Genomic DNA, 13,818 nt, shown 5'->3' on the forward strand with positions numbered 1-13,818 from the left:
GCTCGCGGAGCCTTGTAACGCTTTGCGACGATTCGTCCTCAACATTAAAATGTGTGCCACGTTGTGTGCCAGCGCGCGACGCGCGAAACTTTCGTTCCCGACGTGCTTGAAGGGTCTTTCACACGTTCGGCGAGCCTCTGACTGCTCGAATCGTAGTTCGATGATGATCCATTCGAAAATAACCGGCCGATGCCTATTCTTCGCCGCGTTTCTATTCCGGTCGAACGGTGGCGCCTACTACGGTCCTCTCGTCGCTCGCTCTTGTCAGTTTGTCTCTCGTTAGCGCTCTAGAATGCCGTTTATTTCGTTAGTTTCGTCCATTTCGCGAGAACCAGTTCTCGCGGTAAGAGGAGATTCGGAACAAGCGAGACGACGCGTTTGTTTCTTTCGACAGGCGGAAAGGCTGGCTAGCGTGGCTTACGGCGGCTTACAGTTCCCAGGCTATTTCCGATGCTTATCTGGTACGTCGTTCTAGATAGAAGCGACCGAATGGCGAATCTGGTTTGGCAAAACCGCGGAAAAACTTCGGGCCATTTGGCAACGTGCGAAAGTTCGCGCACGCACCGGCCCGGATCTGAATTTTAGAATGTCGCTTATTCGAAGAACGGATCAGGCGACACGAGTGAAAGAGCGGCGCGGTCGACAGCGATCGTTGATTCGTCGATTCCAACGCTACGATCTCCGCTCCTTCTTTTTCAAATATCGAAACTTTGAACCGCGTTTCTTCGCTACCACCCTCTATACTCGATCGAAAGCAGCGAAGATGGTCTTCGCGAACGTTGGAAGGTGACTAAGACACCTACGAACTTTAAAAAAACCAGAGATTCCGTCGTCGACCACGAATTACCATACCGTGGAATATTCAATTCGAACGACGAAATCTTTCTTTGCTCCGAGGTACTCCGATATTATCTGTGTGTCACTTCGGTCGGAACTTGTACTCGGCTGAAAGATACGGTCGTAAGATAACGAGAAACGATAGGAAGCGCAGAGCCGACGTGCCTACGTAAATCAAATTCTGTTTCCACCTACGAATTACCATATTACGATCGGTAAACGCGCGGAGAAGCCGATCCGGCCGTATCCGTAGCGTAACGCAATACGTCTGCCGTAAATCGATCGGACCTAGCAGTAACGGAGAGCCGCGTCGCGGTCCTGCGATCGAAGGGCCCTTTAAGAGCAGGTCGAATTTTCCCTCGGCTTTCGTTCGCGTCCACCGTGGTCGGCCACCGCAATGGGAACACGGTCGTCGCTGGTGGGGCGCCCCGCAAAGTTACCAAATCGCTATGGCGTAACATTTTGCTTATTCACGTTCGATTATACAATCCGGCACACTTTTACTCGGCAAGTCGGCCTCTGCCTCTCGAGTGGGCCTACCTGCCACACGGTGTGTCACCGTGCGCAGATTTTTTCTTTTTTTTATCCGTGCGATCGCCTTTTTCTTTCTTTCCCGAAACGTCAACAGATGTTCCTCCGCGATTAAACAATTATGGGTTTCCAGCGAACGTACCGATGGACGATATTTTATTCGCAGCGCAGATTTTCCCTGCGATCGCACGAATCGGCCCGCTTTCAGCTGCCTGTCCCAATTAAGCGATCACCTTTAGAACGTGCAACGAGACAACCGGTCGTTTCGAATTCCACGCTTTTAACGCTCGCGCTACGATTCCGCGATACACGGTGCTTCGGAAATATATGTATAATAATTGGCTTCGAGCAGATTAAATTCCATTGGCGTTTGATACGAAAAGACGGATACCGTGAGAATGAAACGTAAAACCTGAGGAAGAAGAAAACGTTTTCTCGGAACGTACAAGTACGTTTCTGTGCTAAACGGATATAGCCGGCGTGTGTATTTTAAAGGCCAAAAGCACCTGCCTACGTATACCGTAATTGCGAAAACAAAAGATCGGAAATTTGCCATTCTATTTTGATCTTTCATCTCCTGCGGAAAAAAACATCTCCTCCAACCAATCGTTCGACCAACGTTACGTCCGACCCGATCAAGCCGTGCTATAAGCTGTTACAAGCTAGGAGAGCATAGAAGAGTTTGCAATCGGGCGTTAGTTGGAACGAAAGAAACGGGGTTAAACTGGTTGCCACGCTTCGGCAACACTTTCAATCAGGGAAAGTCCGGCGCAGACGTTCCTAGCGTATTCGTTTAAGCAACGTGGAACAGGAACTGCGACTATATATTACAACGTTGTAATCGATCGAAGAATCAGCTGTACGTGATGTATAAAAATCAATGCAGTTTCCCATACGGTGGTCTGTATAATTGATAATGACGGCGTATAATCGGTAATCGAATCGGTTGGAAGCGAAGTTTCAGCTGGTGAAGCGGTTCGACGAGCTTTCCATTCGGTGGCTCGTTTCGAGCGAGACTCGCGCGGTGCAACCTTGGCGGCGATCCAATTCGAGCACGGCTGTTTGAAATCACGACAGGGCCAGGTGTGTGTCCCGGCGAAATCAGCTGTCGTTTCGTCGAACGCGATCGGAAAGGAGAAAAAGAGGGGCGCGATTGCGCGACCCGCGTGCGATTACCGCTCTTGGCAGATTCTGGACCCGGCGGACGCGGCTGCTCTCTTTAATCGCTTCGGCGCGCTCGTTTCGCGCCATCACCGTCTCGAAATTCGAAAATCTGCAGGAACCGCAACCAACGTCGCAATCGTGTAACGATCGAGCGATTCGAAATACGCTTCGTTCGATAAAAGTAAATGCGAATACCAGGAGAGGGAATCGCGTGCTTTTAATAAAATCGCAAACGCAAAATATCCGACAGCATTTAGATCGGCGTTGTACCTGTAGCGTTGAATCGACCGGTTCTATCAAAGTCGATCGTTAACCGTTATCAAATCGTTATCAAATCGCGGACGTTTATGCGTATTTAGAAGAAACGTAAATGCGAAGAGTACCGGAGAGGACGTAGAAAATACGAGAAGCGTAATATTCGTTGCGACGTTTACTTGAAATTTGTTTAGTTGTATTCGGAGAGACGTATAAACCGACAGTGTGTGATAATTATATATATTGTAATGCTAATACCGAGAAACTTTTATTTCTCATGCGTATCGATTCGAATGGTTATATTCCGCTGTTACCGGCAATAAGGTAACGATTTTCTCTAGGAGCGTTCGCTCGAAAGGGAAATCGTGGTCGGTTAAATGGGACGTGCTTGAGAAAATCGCGTGAGACGGAGCGAGAGGAAAAAGGAAACGTCGGAAGAGATCGGTCCGCGGATCGAGACGATCCTATCGACGCGCGCGACGGCCAGGAAGCGAATCTGGGCCGTTGAATCAGGGAAAGGCAAGTGGGTCAAGAGAACGAATGGCTCGGCTGATGTCGGCGTTGTTGCGATTTCTGCCGACGTAGATGACGAAGCTCGACACAGGGTACGACGAGCGTCCGTAGTGTGTAACAGACCACGCGAAACTCGCGTATACACCGTATGCACACACCACCTTCTCTGTGCTTTTTTCTCTCCCCTTCTCCTTCTCCTTCTGCTCTTTTAACTCTAATGGAACCCTCGGTTATGTCGGAGCCGCTGTTGCCGCAGGCAACTCGCTACTCCTTTCACTTTGCATCTACAACCTGCCACGAGGAAGTGTCGCGGCGCTCTTTCCATCTCTCTTCTTCGTTTTCCTCCAACTAGACGAGCTAGACACGTTTCCTGCTGCTGGCGTTCACCGGCGATGTGGTTACGTGGAAATCGAGCACGAGCTTGGCTTGACCGATATTTCTAGCGCCGGGTGCTTTTAATTGGATCGTTCTCGCACAGAATTCACGGAGAATCGCGATTCCATCGGCCCGAGCACACACCCCGCTACATGCTTCGTCGCCTCGATCGAGATTTCGTTCGTCCGCTGGGTAATCCGTGTCGCGGTTTCGTTCGAAACCGGCGCTTATACTCGCTACGCGGGGCTTATAGGTCGTAGGAAGAACGATGACAGGCTAGAGCGCGGATTACGTGTATTTATCGGGATTCGTAATGCGGTCGAATCGGCAACAGCCGCTCCGGTTGTTCCACTAAAGTGTTACGAGCTATTTTCACGGAACTGCCGGAAATATCAGCCGGCGGTTTACATCGCAACACTTTGCATAAACGCGCACGTTGATCCGACCAGTTCGTTTCCGTGTCTACGCTCGTCCGTTTCTATTGTTAACGTTGCGCGTCGTACGTACCGTACCCGGAAAACTACTCCTTCAATCGTTCCGCAGGAATTTGGGAATTCCAGCGACGAATTTCCATCTTCGATGCGCACGACGAACGTTTAAGGCGCCACGATTCGCTCGTCTCGTTCTTCGTAACGATTTTGCAAGCAGCTAATCGCGATGTAGAATCGATTCGTTCGAATTATCGCTTCCATCGGGTTCTTCTCGGTGAAATTATCTATCGACTGTAATTACCTAAGAGGCTGGGACACTTTCTTTCCTACTCCGTATTAATCGATACCCAGGCGAGCCGAAATAAACCCGAGCCGCGTCGACGTTGCGTCACGACTATCGAATCTCTCTCTCTCCCTCGATATCGCCGCGAGATACTGAAATTACCGACTTATTGGTGGTCGGCTTCGATCGAATTCGCCGAGACATCGAGATCGTCTGGTACCGCTGAACCTGCAGCCCGTGGAAACGGGGTCAAGAAACGTCTTATACTTTGCCTTTTGTTTGACTTCCATTTACACGCTTTCGCAAAAAAAAAAAAAAAGAAAAGAAAAGAAAAGAAAAAAAAAGGAAACAACGAGAACGCAAAGCGTAGAATTTTCCTTCCAAGGGGATTTATCGCAACTTACCGGCTTTGCCGAGCAAAACATCGAGCTAACGCGATATTTTCGCGTAAATTCGACGGAAATTAAAAATTCCAATTTCCCTGGAAACGTTGCACCCGCGATATTGGCCACGTTCGCAATTCCGAAATAAAGGGATTTTGCCAACACGGTGTAGATAATGTCTACGTGTTCTAGCGTTTTCTTTCGGAAAGGCAAGATCGCGGACCACCGTGACGACGAAAACGGAAAGAATAAAAAGAGAAAAGTAGGAGAAAATGATAAAGCAACTTACGTGTAGGTGGCTGACGATAATGCAAGTGTTGCAGACTCTGCGTTTGGTGGTGGTGGTGGTGATGGTGGGGCGGTCCCATTGTCGGGCCCATCGTATGATTGCCGTGTTGATGGTGAGGCGAACTCCCTCTGTGCGGATGGTACTGGGAGGGATGATGCTGATGAGGATGATAGGAGGGCGGCAGGAAGCCCGCCGTCGACGGATAAACGCCAGGACTGTGACAGGCTGACCTGCCGAGCGCTGCTGTCGGACATTCCACAGAGATTTCTAATAAGAAACTATATAGTCGTCTACGTTCGTACAATGACAAATATCTTACCGCTTTTTTCCCACTCAACAACGGCGATCGTTCTATTTGTTCGAACCTTTTTTTAACACGTTCGCCGTAGATGCGATTTTCGTTGCTACGATCGTTTCGTTCGCTAACTATCGTAACGAGTACTGTACTTGCGATGTTTTATAGACTGCCGCGATGCATTCTGTGCATTTCCTATAAATTCGTTGCACACGATGCGATAGTATGCCAACAAATAGTTTCCGTACGATATTCGCTTCTATATTTGATACAAGTTACCAAGGAAACATCGTTGCACAGTTTCATTCGTAATTCTCTAAACGTAACAGCAAATCCGTAGTCAACGAAATTCGTGTAATTCTGGCAAACTTTTATAGCAGTTGCGCCGCGACGAATCACAGATTTTAACGGAGATACGCGATTTAAGAGAACGATTTCGAAATACAATCGGATAAAATATGCATGGAATCGGGACGATCTATTATCGTCCGCTTGTTGTCTAGGTGGTCGGTCTAGACAAGACTGAGAAAAAAAATCGGTCGAACGAGATCGTTACACGACGAGACTCCGTAGTAGGATAATTGGACGTAGGATATACGTATGCGCTTACCTGACGACAAATGAGAATGATGGGACGCGAGACTTGGCTGAAGGGACGAGTTAGGGTTGAGCCTCGCTTTCAATAAAAGATTCGCGTCCTCGTTACCGCCCGAGGACGTGCTGGATTCGACGTCGCTGACTCCGCTGTCGGCGGGGCTCGCTGGCAGTGATCCGCTTCCTGTTTCCATGCGATGAAACAAAAATAAAACCATACAAACGTTTCGTTTGGTAGTCGCGTGCAGGTGACTGACCCCGAGGAAAAAAGGGAGCCAAGCATAGATACTAAAACGCGCGCACAGCTGGGCTCGTTGATTTTGCAACGTTTTGCACGCTTCCACTCTACGTACGTTTCCATCGAACAATTACGCGACAACGCGAAACGAGCGCGGACGGTTTGATCCGCCGATCGAGTTTACGAGTATCGCCGCGCGCCGTTTCGGAGGAACCCAACGGCGCTCGACGATTGTGAAATTTTGCAAACAAAATTTCACATCGGCGAAATAAACATATACGACTGCCGGTAAATGGACCGGATTGGTTGCATTCGAAATTCCGATCACGAAACGGGGTCATAGTTTAAGGCAAGGTGAAACGGCTGTGTACGGAGAGTCGGGAACTCGGAGGCGCCATCTGGTCGAATTACCCGCGGTCGCAGGTCTTTACGCTCGGTTACTCCGTTCTTTGTGTTTCGCGAACGAATTAAAGTCTCCGAGGTGGTCCAGAGCAGGCGAACGACTTGGAGCCATCGGTCGCTTTATCGAGCACCGTGCCAGACCGTCGAACGTGTTTTCGCGTGCGCCGTCAATTAAAGGCATCTTTATGCAACGGCCGAAGGTCATCCGGTCATTGGGTATGCATATCGCTCGTGCTTCCCACGGTCTCCTTCTCTCCCTCTCTCCCTCTCTCTCTACTCTGCTCTGCTCTTTGCTTGCAGCCAGACAGCCAGAAACAGACAGAGAAAGCAAAGGATCCGAAACCAGTCGTAAAAGGTCCTCTGTGTCGCGCGAGATGTTAGTCCGTCTGTATCTCTTTAGGTCTGTCCGTATCCTTTTTCACTGTTTGGCGCCACCTCCGTCATCGACGTCCTCGTCGTCGCGTTACGCAGAGCGTACGTCGTAGGCGTTACAGACGCAGATCGACCGTAAGTTTATCTCGGGACTGGCAGCGATACTCGTCGATTTTTGCATCATTTTTTTCGATCGATTATTTTGGTAAATCGACCGGACCAAGCGAGGTACTCGTGCATCGGATCGCACGGAACACGTCGCGAGTGCTACACCCGTGTCTGGCTTACGCAACGAAACTTTGCAAAGCGTCGAATCACGTGCAAGGTTGATAATATAAATATACGCGAGACGTCGTTACGTGCTATCTTTTTCTTCTCTTTCGCCTTTCGACCCGTTTTTATACGTTCCGTTTTATCCTCTTCTAATTTCTTCTTATCGTTTAGAAGATTGAAATTATTCGGTAGACTTCTAGGAAGCTCGCGTGCAAGCAGGGTAAGAAGGTGGGGGATTTTCGGGTGGTCTCGTGTCGCACAGGTGAGCTCCGGTGGTGAAATCTTGGTTCATCGGCGGACGGGAAGTCGAGAAATCGATATTACCGGTCTGCGCGGCGGCTAAACAGGAATTTTCGCCTTTTTATTGCCAGCTCGTCGTCTCTAACGATTAACGTCAGCGGCGAGGGAATTGCACGCTGGTGGAGCGGACGAGCTGGTCGAGAAACGGCCAATGGGAGCGAGCGTAACGCTTTACTCGCGGCGGCGTGCCCATGAAAAGCGTGGCGAGAGAGGAAAGTCAAACGTTTACCGGCTCGGCTCGGCGCGCCGCGGCCAAGCCACGCCGGAAGTGATTTCCTGTCGGCTGTTTACCAGTCAGCCGTCGATATTGCTTTGTAAATATTATTATTGGCCGAGCAGAGCGCCGTTCCGATGGAAAATCGATTCGCGTACTCTTGTTTTACGCGACGAAAAGGGAGAAAAAATCGCTCGTTTTCCGTCTCGTTACGACCTTGCACGCGATTCGATACATCTTCCTCGAGCCGCTCGCACGAATTGATTTCACTTGTTCCAGCTTGCGCGAACGCGCAATCCTCTCCATTGCTTTCTCCGCGTTTCTATTGTAGTCGCAACTGCGAAGTTTCGACGAAAGCGTGCAATACGTTGCATATACGCGTTACAATTATTTTTCATCGATAGAAATTCTCCGCGGGGATCGTTGAAAACTGTTATGGCAATTATATTCGAGTCGTTCGGAAGCCACGTCGATCGATCCGTTCGTTTCTTCGGAATTTCTCGCTTCGAAGTAGCGTGACGGAATCGAAAAGTCGATAAAATTTGCTAAAAACGGTCTCGATCGACTTGGCTCTGAAAAGACTCCGCGAAAGTAGTTTGAGATTGACCTGGTGTACTGGTGGTGGCGATCGTGGCAGTGGTATAGGACGGCTGGCCCATCTGAGCATGGCCGGCCAAGTGACGGCCGTATCCATTTTGCACCCCTAGACCGTGCTGCTGGGGATGCTGCGAGAGAATACCGTGCAACAGACGAGTCCCCGTGGTGGTCGTCGTCGTACCGGTCGATCCTGGTTCCGCTTTAACGCTCGCCAGACTCAGTTGCTCCTTCTCGTTCGCATCGTGTGGCTGGACCTCCCTGGTGTCCACTGCAATCACAAAATCAACGTCGGCAAAATGTCAGCTTTTTTTCCATCGCTATCGAGGAGCAGGCTTTTCGTGTTTTACTTTCACTACGAAAGCTAAGGGTTCCCTGTCGAAATATTCTTCATCGATTCTTTGTCGCAGCGATTACAATTGTCGAATAACCAAATTCTCTGTTGCGCGTCTCTCGACTATCCTAATCTCGTCGAAGCTCGCGTCAAACAATCGCGAGTACCTCGCGACGACTCGTGCGAGCGTACGCTCGTTATACGCGTTTGTATGGCGGTCGATTACGATTCCGGTGAAAACGGATTATACCATTAGACGCTGGGAGCAGTTAGATCGCTTCCTAACGGTAGCCCCGAGAGAAGGCTGAGGAAGCACGAAGGAAAAAAAAAAAAAGAGAGGCATGGGAGGTGTTCTCGAGGGGTATAGCGCGGCGCTGCGGAGAGGAAGTGAAAGCCGGTGTGTCTCTCCTTGACCCACTGCAACGTTTCTACCTTCCTTTCAGGCAGTGCCAACCTCGCGGCTTCATTAAGCAATTTCTCATGGCAGCAGCCGAGGAAAAATCGCCGTGGAAAATCGACTCGAGCCGGCACGCTCGATGACTGCCGCGAATCGACCGCGCTAGTTCGCGCTTTCTTCGCCTCGCCACACTCTCCATCTTCCTCCTCTTTTTTCGCTTCGGTTCGCTTTCCGACCACCACTTCGGACCATTATCGGTCTCCTCTCGTAAAACCAAAGGGATCACCACGCGAGCCACAAAGAAGTATGTCGACCGCTTTTTATCGCGTTTACCTTTCGGCGCCCACACGGTTAAACGCGCGGCGTTCGGTTGCGTAATTCACGATATTTGCGCCCCAGACGGGTCTGCGTGTCTGATGAAAATTCAGTGACGAAATTCGGACGAGAACAGGATCGTGTTGTGTTATTATATTTTGCTCGTCGTCCATTCCTCGCAGACATTGTACTCTTTGCGCGCTTTCAGCTGTTTCAAACGACGACGTGTTTTTATTAAAATTAATCGTATTCTAATAACAACTATATATACTTGTGACGAAGCGTTTATATAATTTTAGAAAACTTTTCAAACGCGTGTAGATCGTAACGAACATTTCGTAGAAACTCCATTTCGATCGATATTTTCGCGTCGAACGGACACGTTGACTTTGCTACGGTATTTGATAGAAATTCATTTTCAAAGACTTTCGCGACTAACCGTACGTTGCAGAATTTTCCATCAAAGATACGAATAAACTTTCGTATCGAGTTTTGTTTTTCTGAAAAGCACCTTCGTTGATAAAGCGGTTCTACCGGTGTTGCAATTTTCTGCTGTGAAATTAAATAGTAAAATTGAATCCCCGCGAAATGTAGCGCGCGAGAAAGTCTGGAGAACCGGAAGCAAGGTTGAAATTCTAGCGGACGTAGCCGCGTTTCTCGAGGAAGTCGATCATCGAGAGGCAATCGACGATAAATGGATCTCGGGATCTCTCGACGCCACGGACGGATCCGTGAATTGAATCGGTAATTACAACCGCGTAGATCGAGCCAACGGGTGTGTTTAACCGTTGGCAAGGTAGTCGAGCAAACGATCGGTTTCTTCTTCTCGCCCGGCAACGGACTGCTGTTTCAGGTCTGGTTGTTTATCGAGTAACAAGAGCAAAAGAGAGAGCAGGCGAGCACAAAGGAGAAAACGGAGAGCGAAAAACTCGAAGGATAAGGGAGGGAATAACGAGAGGAGTCACGGACGTGGAATAAAACGAGCTTATGCGTTTAGTCGTCGTTTTCTGGAACGCGACGATGGGCCGATATTTGAAATATTCGTTTGTACGCGACATCCGCGGTGCCTTCTTCGTGTTCGATATGCGTCGACTTCGTATTAGATCGTAAGCCGACGCGAAATTGGATAGACGAGCTTTTACCGACCTGCAAACCGGAGAAAGCTCGCCACCGTTTACTTTTACTGGTTCTACCTGATCGGACGCGGGACGAGCGTCGACCATCCGTTTCCAACGAGTTGGTTACGTGGAAGAGGATCGATCTTTGGACGAAAGATGGAAAATTTGTACGTCGAGTGGCTCGCAGAGAGGTCCAAAATATCGGCGAATAAAATTTTCTCGAAGCGAACGAACGCAAGCCAGGGAAGACCGTATCGTTCGGGTCGGAGTTTAAGGATCCCGTTGACCTCTGTTAACCCCGAAAACACACCCTCGACGAAATCTCTACTTACGAGGGTGCATTTCAGATGCACCTATCCCCGTGACTGGATACGCAGCGAGAACTCGTACGTGCGACCGTTAAATTATTCCTGTCCGCTCGACGTTTTCAATTCGAAACGAAGTTGTAAATAAATGGCTTGTTACCGAGGCACGCTCGTTTTCCCTTTGCCTCTTCGTCCACGTTGTCCGTAATAATATCGATTCGACTCGAATACGTCGACAATTTTGTCCTCGAACCTACCATTTTGCGACCACCGTTTCCTCTTCACAGCCACGGAATATATAGCGGTCGGAGGAAACGAACGACGAATCGTGGAAAATTATTTCTGCTCCTAACTTCTTGCCAACCCTGTCGCGACCGAGTTAATTTTTCAACGTTGAACGTATCAAACTACCACGCGAACGAACAAATTCTCCAGCCTTTCACAGACAGAATCCTAACTCTTCGCGAGGTTATCGGAGATATTTAATCGGTCGATAATTTCGACGTAATTCCACCGCTCTGTCGAGACTCGTACAAGGAGCGTTAACCGATGCTCGAAGAAAAGTTTCTCAACCTGCGTTCGATTCCGAAGCGAGTAAAAGTTGGTGCGTATAAAACACGTTTAAAATACGACACGAGATAACCGGAACGATGGCGAACGGTTAATCGCGTCCGCGCCCAAGCTCGAATCGAAACGACCGTTTCGCGGCGGCGGAAATCTCGAGGATCGTTTTCCGCCATCTTCGAGCGTCTTTAATCGCGTACGGTGGTTCGTATCGGCTCGTTAGCGACGAGTCGAGTTGTCCTGGAGGTTCCGGGGGGCTCGACCTTGCTTGACCTTGACTCGCCCTCGCGTCAGCGGAGAAGGGTGGGTGTCTAGCCGCATCGACCGAACACATCCCCGCTTTCGACTCGCGTCGTTTCGAGAACCGAGGAATTTTCACCTCGTCTATTTTCCGCGTTTCGCCACCGAAACCCGCTTCCGGCGCACCCACGCGTCGATCTTCTTCCGTCGAGTCTCGAGCTCGTTACCGCGCAATCCTCCAGTTCTCCGCATTCTTCGACTATTTTCGACTAAAAGTGGACGGCTGATTCTTTCGGCCAATAATTTCGTTCGTTGTATCTAAACTCGTTCGTACGTAGGTTGGTTCGCGCGTGTACGCGATAAATGTTTGAAACGGTCGGCGATATTCGTTAAGCGGATAGTTCGACGTTACAGCTATTTACAAGCGATTTACGTATATTTATATAGATACGAGTAATCATAATTGGAGCCATATATATTTACAATAGAATTCAACGTTAATTGTTTCGACAGGAACACTGGTAATTTCCGTGGTTAATCGCTGAAACAACAAACCGTTTTAACGTTAACGCTCGTATTTTACTACGTACGATTAAGATACGCGGAAGCGTTACCTAAGCGAATCGTTAACGCTTAACGATCGAGGTTTCAACGAAAAAAACGCTGTTCTAATTATCCGTTTGTTTGGCATTTCGCGAGTCACCAGCGAGCAACGATCGTGCGTGACGCCGTTACAAAGAGGCGAACGATTCCGTCGGAAGAGCGGACGAACGCGATGACCGCGAATCGTAGGCAAACGAGCGGTCGCGGCTCTGTTCCGCTTTCCTCTCTTCCTCGAGGCTCGAAGCGTGTCGACAGACTCACGAATCGTCGTCCAGAGGATAAGAGCGCTTTGGCAATCGGTGCGGCTGTCGGGCGATCGCCTCGATCGAGCGCCGAAACGATTCGGCCGCACACGCGCACGCGCAGTACGTAAGGTCAGCGTTTGCCCGGGCCACGCAACTTTCTCGCCGCGTACACGACGCACGCATGCACGCACGCACGCACGCACGCACGCTCGCACACACCTTCCGGCCGTGGCGCGCATTGCGTAACGGTAACGACTCTCTCTTTCTATGTGACATCACGCGCGCGCCCCACAAATATGCGCGCGACAAAGGTGGCCGCGCGACCGATTTCCATCGATCCACTCCGTTTCGCCTGGAATTCTGACGAAACGGCCGGTTTAATTGGCCACCGTTCGATGCCGGCCGAAACGAAAGTAAGTTTGACCGGCAATTTTTAATTTGGCAGCCAAGTTTTATGGAAACGCTCGTACAAGGATGGCGCGATCGACGGAAACATGCGCGAATTATCGTACAGCGACTGGAAGCAGTACTCGCGCGTAATCTTACTTTTCCAACGCAAAGAGTTTCTTCATAATCGGACGTATATTTTGTGTATTTTGCGATTACGCCATGTACGAGTAACGCGTTCGAATAGCTCGTGGTTAATCTTTGTTTGCTCGTGCTTTTTGTTCTCGCGCGAATGGTAGCACGCAGATTCTACCTATTATTGCGGTATTATCGTGGTATCGTGCTATCTGTACATTTATATCTAACGATCGTTTCATCTTCCTCGCAGCATCGCACGAACGACGATCAATTTATCAAACCTATAGAATTCTTCGTTTCCATTTGCTTTATTGATACAATAGAATCATTCGTAATAGCGATGCTTCGATAGTTTCTCGGTATCGTGATATTCTTCCTAGCATCGAAACGCGAGATTGCGTTACTCTTGCGTCACACCCTATGCGAACATCCACCGCTATCTTATTTTATTAGAAAGAGAAGATTCGTCGATCGGGGCAATTTCGCGGTATATACTTTTCCCTAAGATCCGAAGATTAGAGATCCGCGGGGATTGAACTATAGGCGCCTGACATTTCGATGCCACGTTCACAGCGGCGGAATCCGTCGATGACCCGGATAGTCGGATCGCTGCGGTTGCTAACTTCTCGAAGAGGACGAAGAAGAGCGTGGTAGCTCGTCAAAAGTCGTCGCTCGTTTACGCCAACCAAACGAACGTATCCTTGACACGAAGACATCGATCTGTCTGGAAACGAGTTCTCCCACTCGTTGCATATTTTCCACCCTTGCTTGCTCTCCGGGAGACCTTCCTGTTTCTTCTACGTCTATTCCGAGGACTACGTCTATTCCG

The 13,818-nt window shown here is 49.4% G+C and overlaps 2 protein-coding genes across 6 annotated transcripts in view; both read right to left on the bottom strand.

Moving 5' to 3' along the window:
- The window catches only part of LOC132904961 (spectrin alpha chain), a 225,218-nt gene that overhangs the window by 29,684 nt on the left and 181,716 nt on the right, over window positions 1-13,818 (bottom strand). The window lies entirely within an intron of this gene.
- Window positions 1-13,818, bottom strand: part of LOC132904967 (ecdysone-induced protein 74EF-like) — a 143,882-nt gene that overhangs the window by 20,826 nt on the left and 109,238 nt on the right. For 3 of the 5 annotated variants that reach the window (XM_060955831.1, XM_060955830.1, XM_060955833.1), the window contains 3 exons: window positions 8,357-8,614; window positions 5,967-6,134; window positions 5,062-5,304 (listed from right to left, as the gene is read on the bottom strand). In XM_060955831.1, the coding sequence (XP_060811814.1) occupies window positions 5,062-5,304; window positions 5,967-6,134; window positions 8,357-8,614 (669 nt within the window). The remainder of the gene's footprint in view (window positions 1-5,061; window positions 5,305-5,966; window positions 6,135-8,356; window positions 8,615-13,818) is intronic. The other 2 variants (XM_060955832.1, XM_060955834.1) reach the window with 2 other exon arrangements.

Source organism: Bombus pascuorum, chromosome 3 (genome assembly GCF_905332965.1).
Source record: "Bombus pascuorum chromosome 3, iyBomPasc1.1, whole genome shotgun sequence".
Taxonomy (NCBI): Eukaryota; Metazoa; Arthropoda; class Insecta; order Hymenoptera; family Apidae; genus Bombus; species Bombus pascuorum.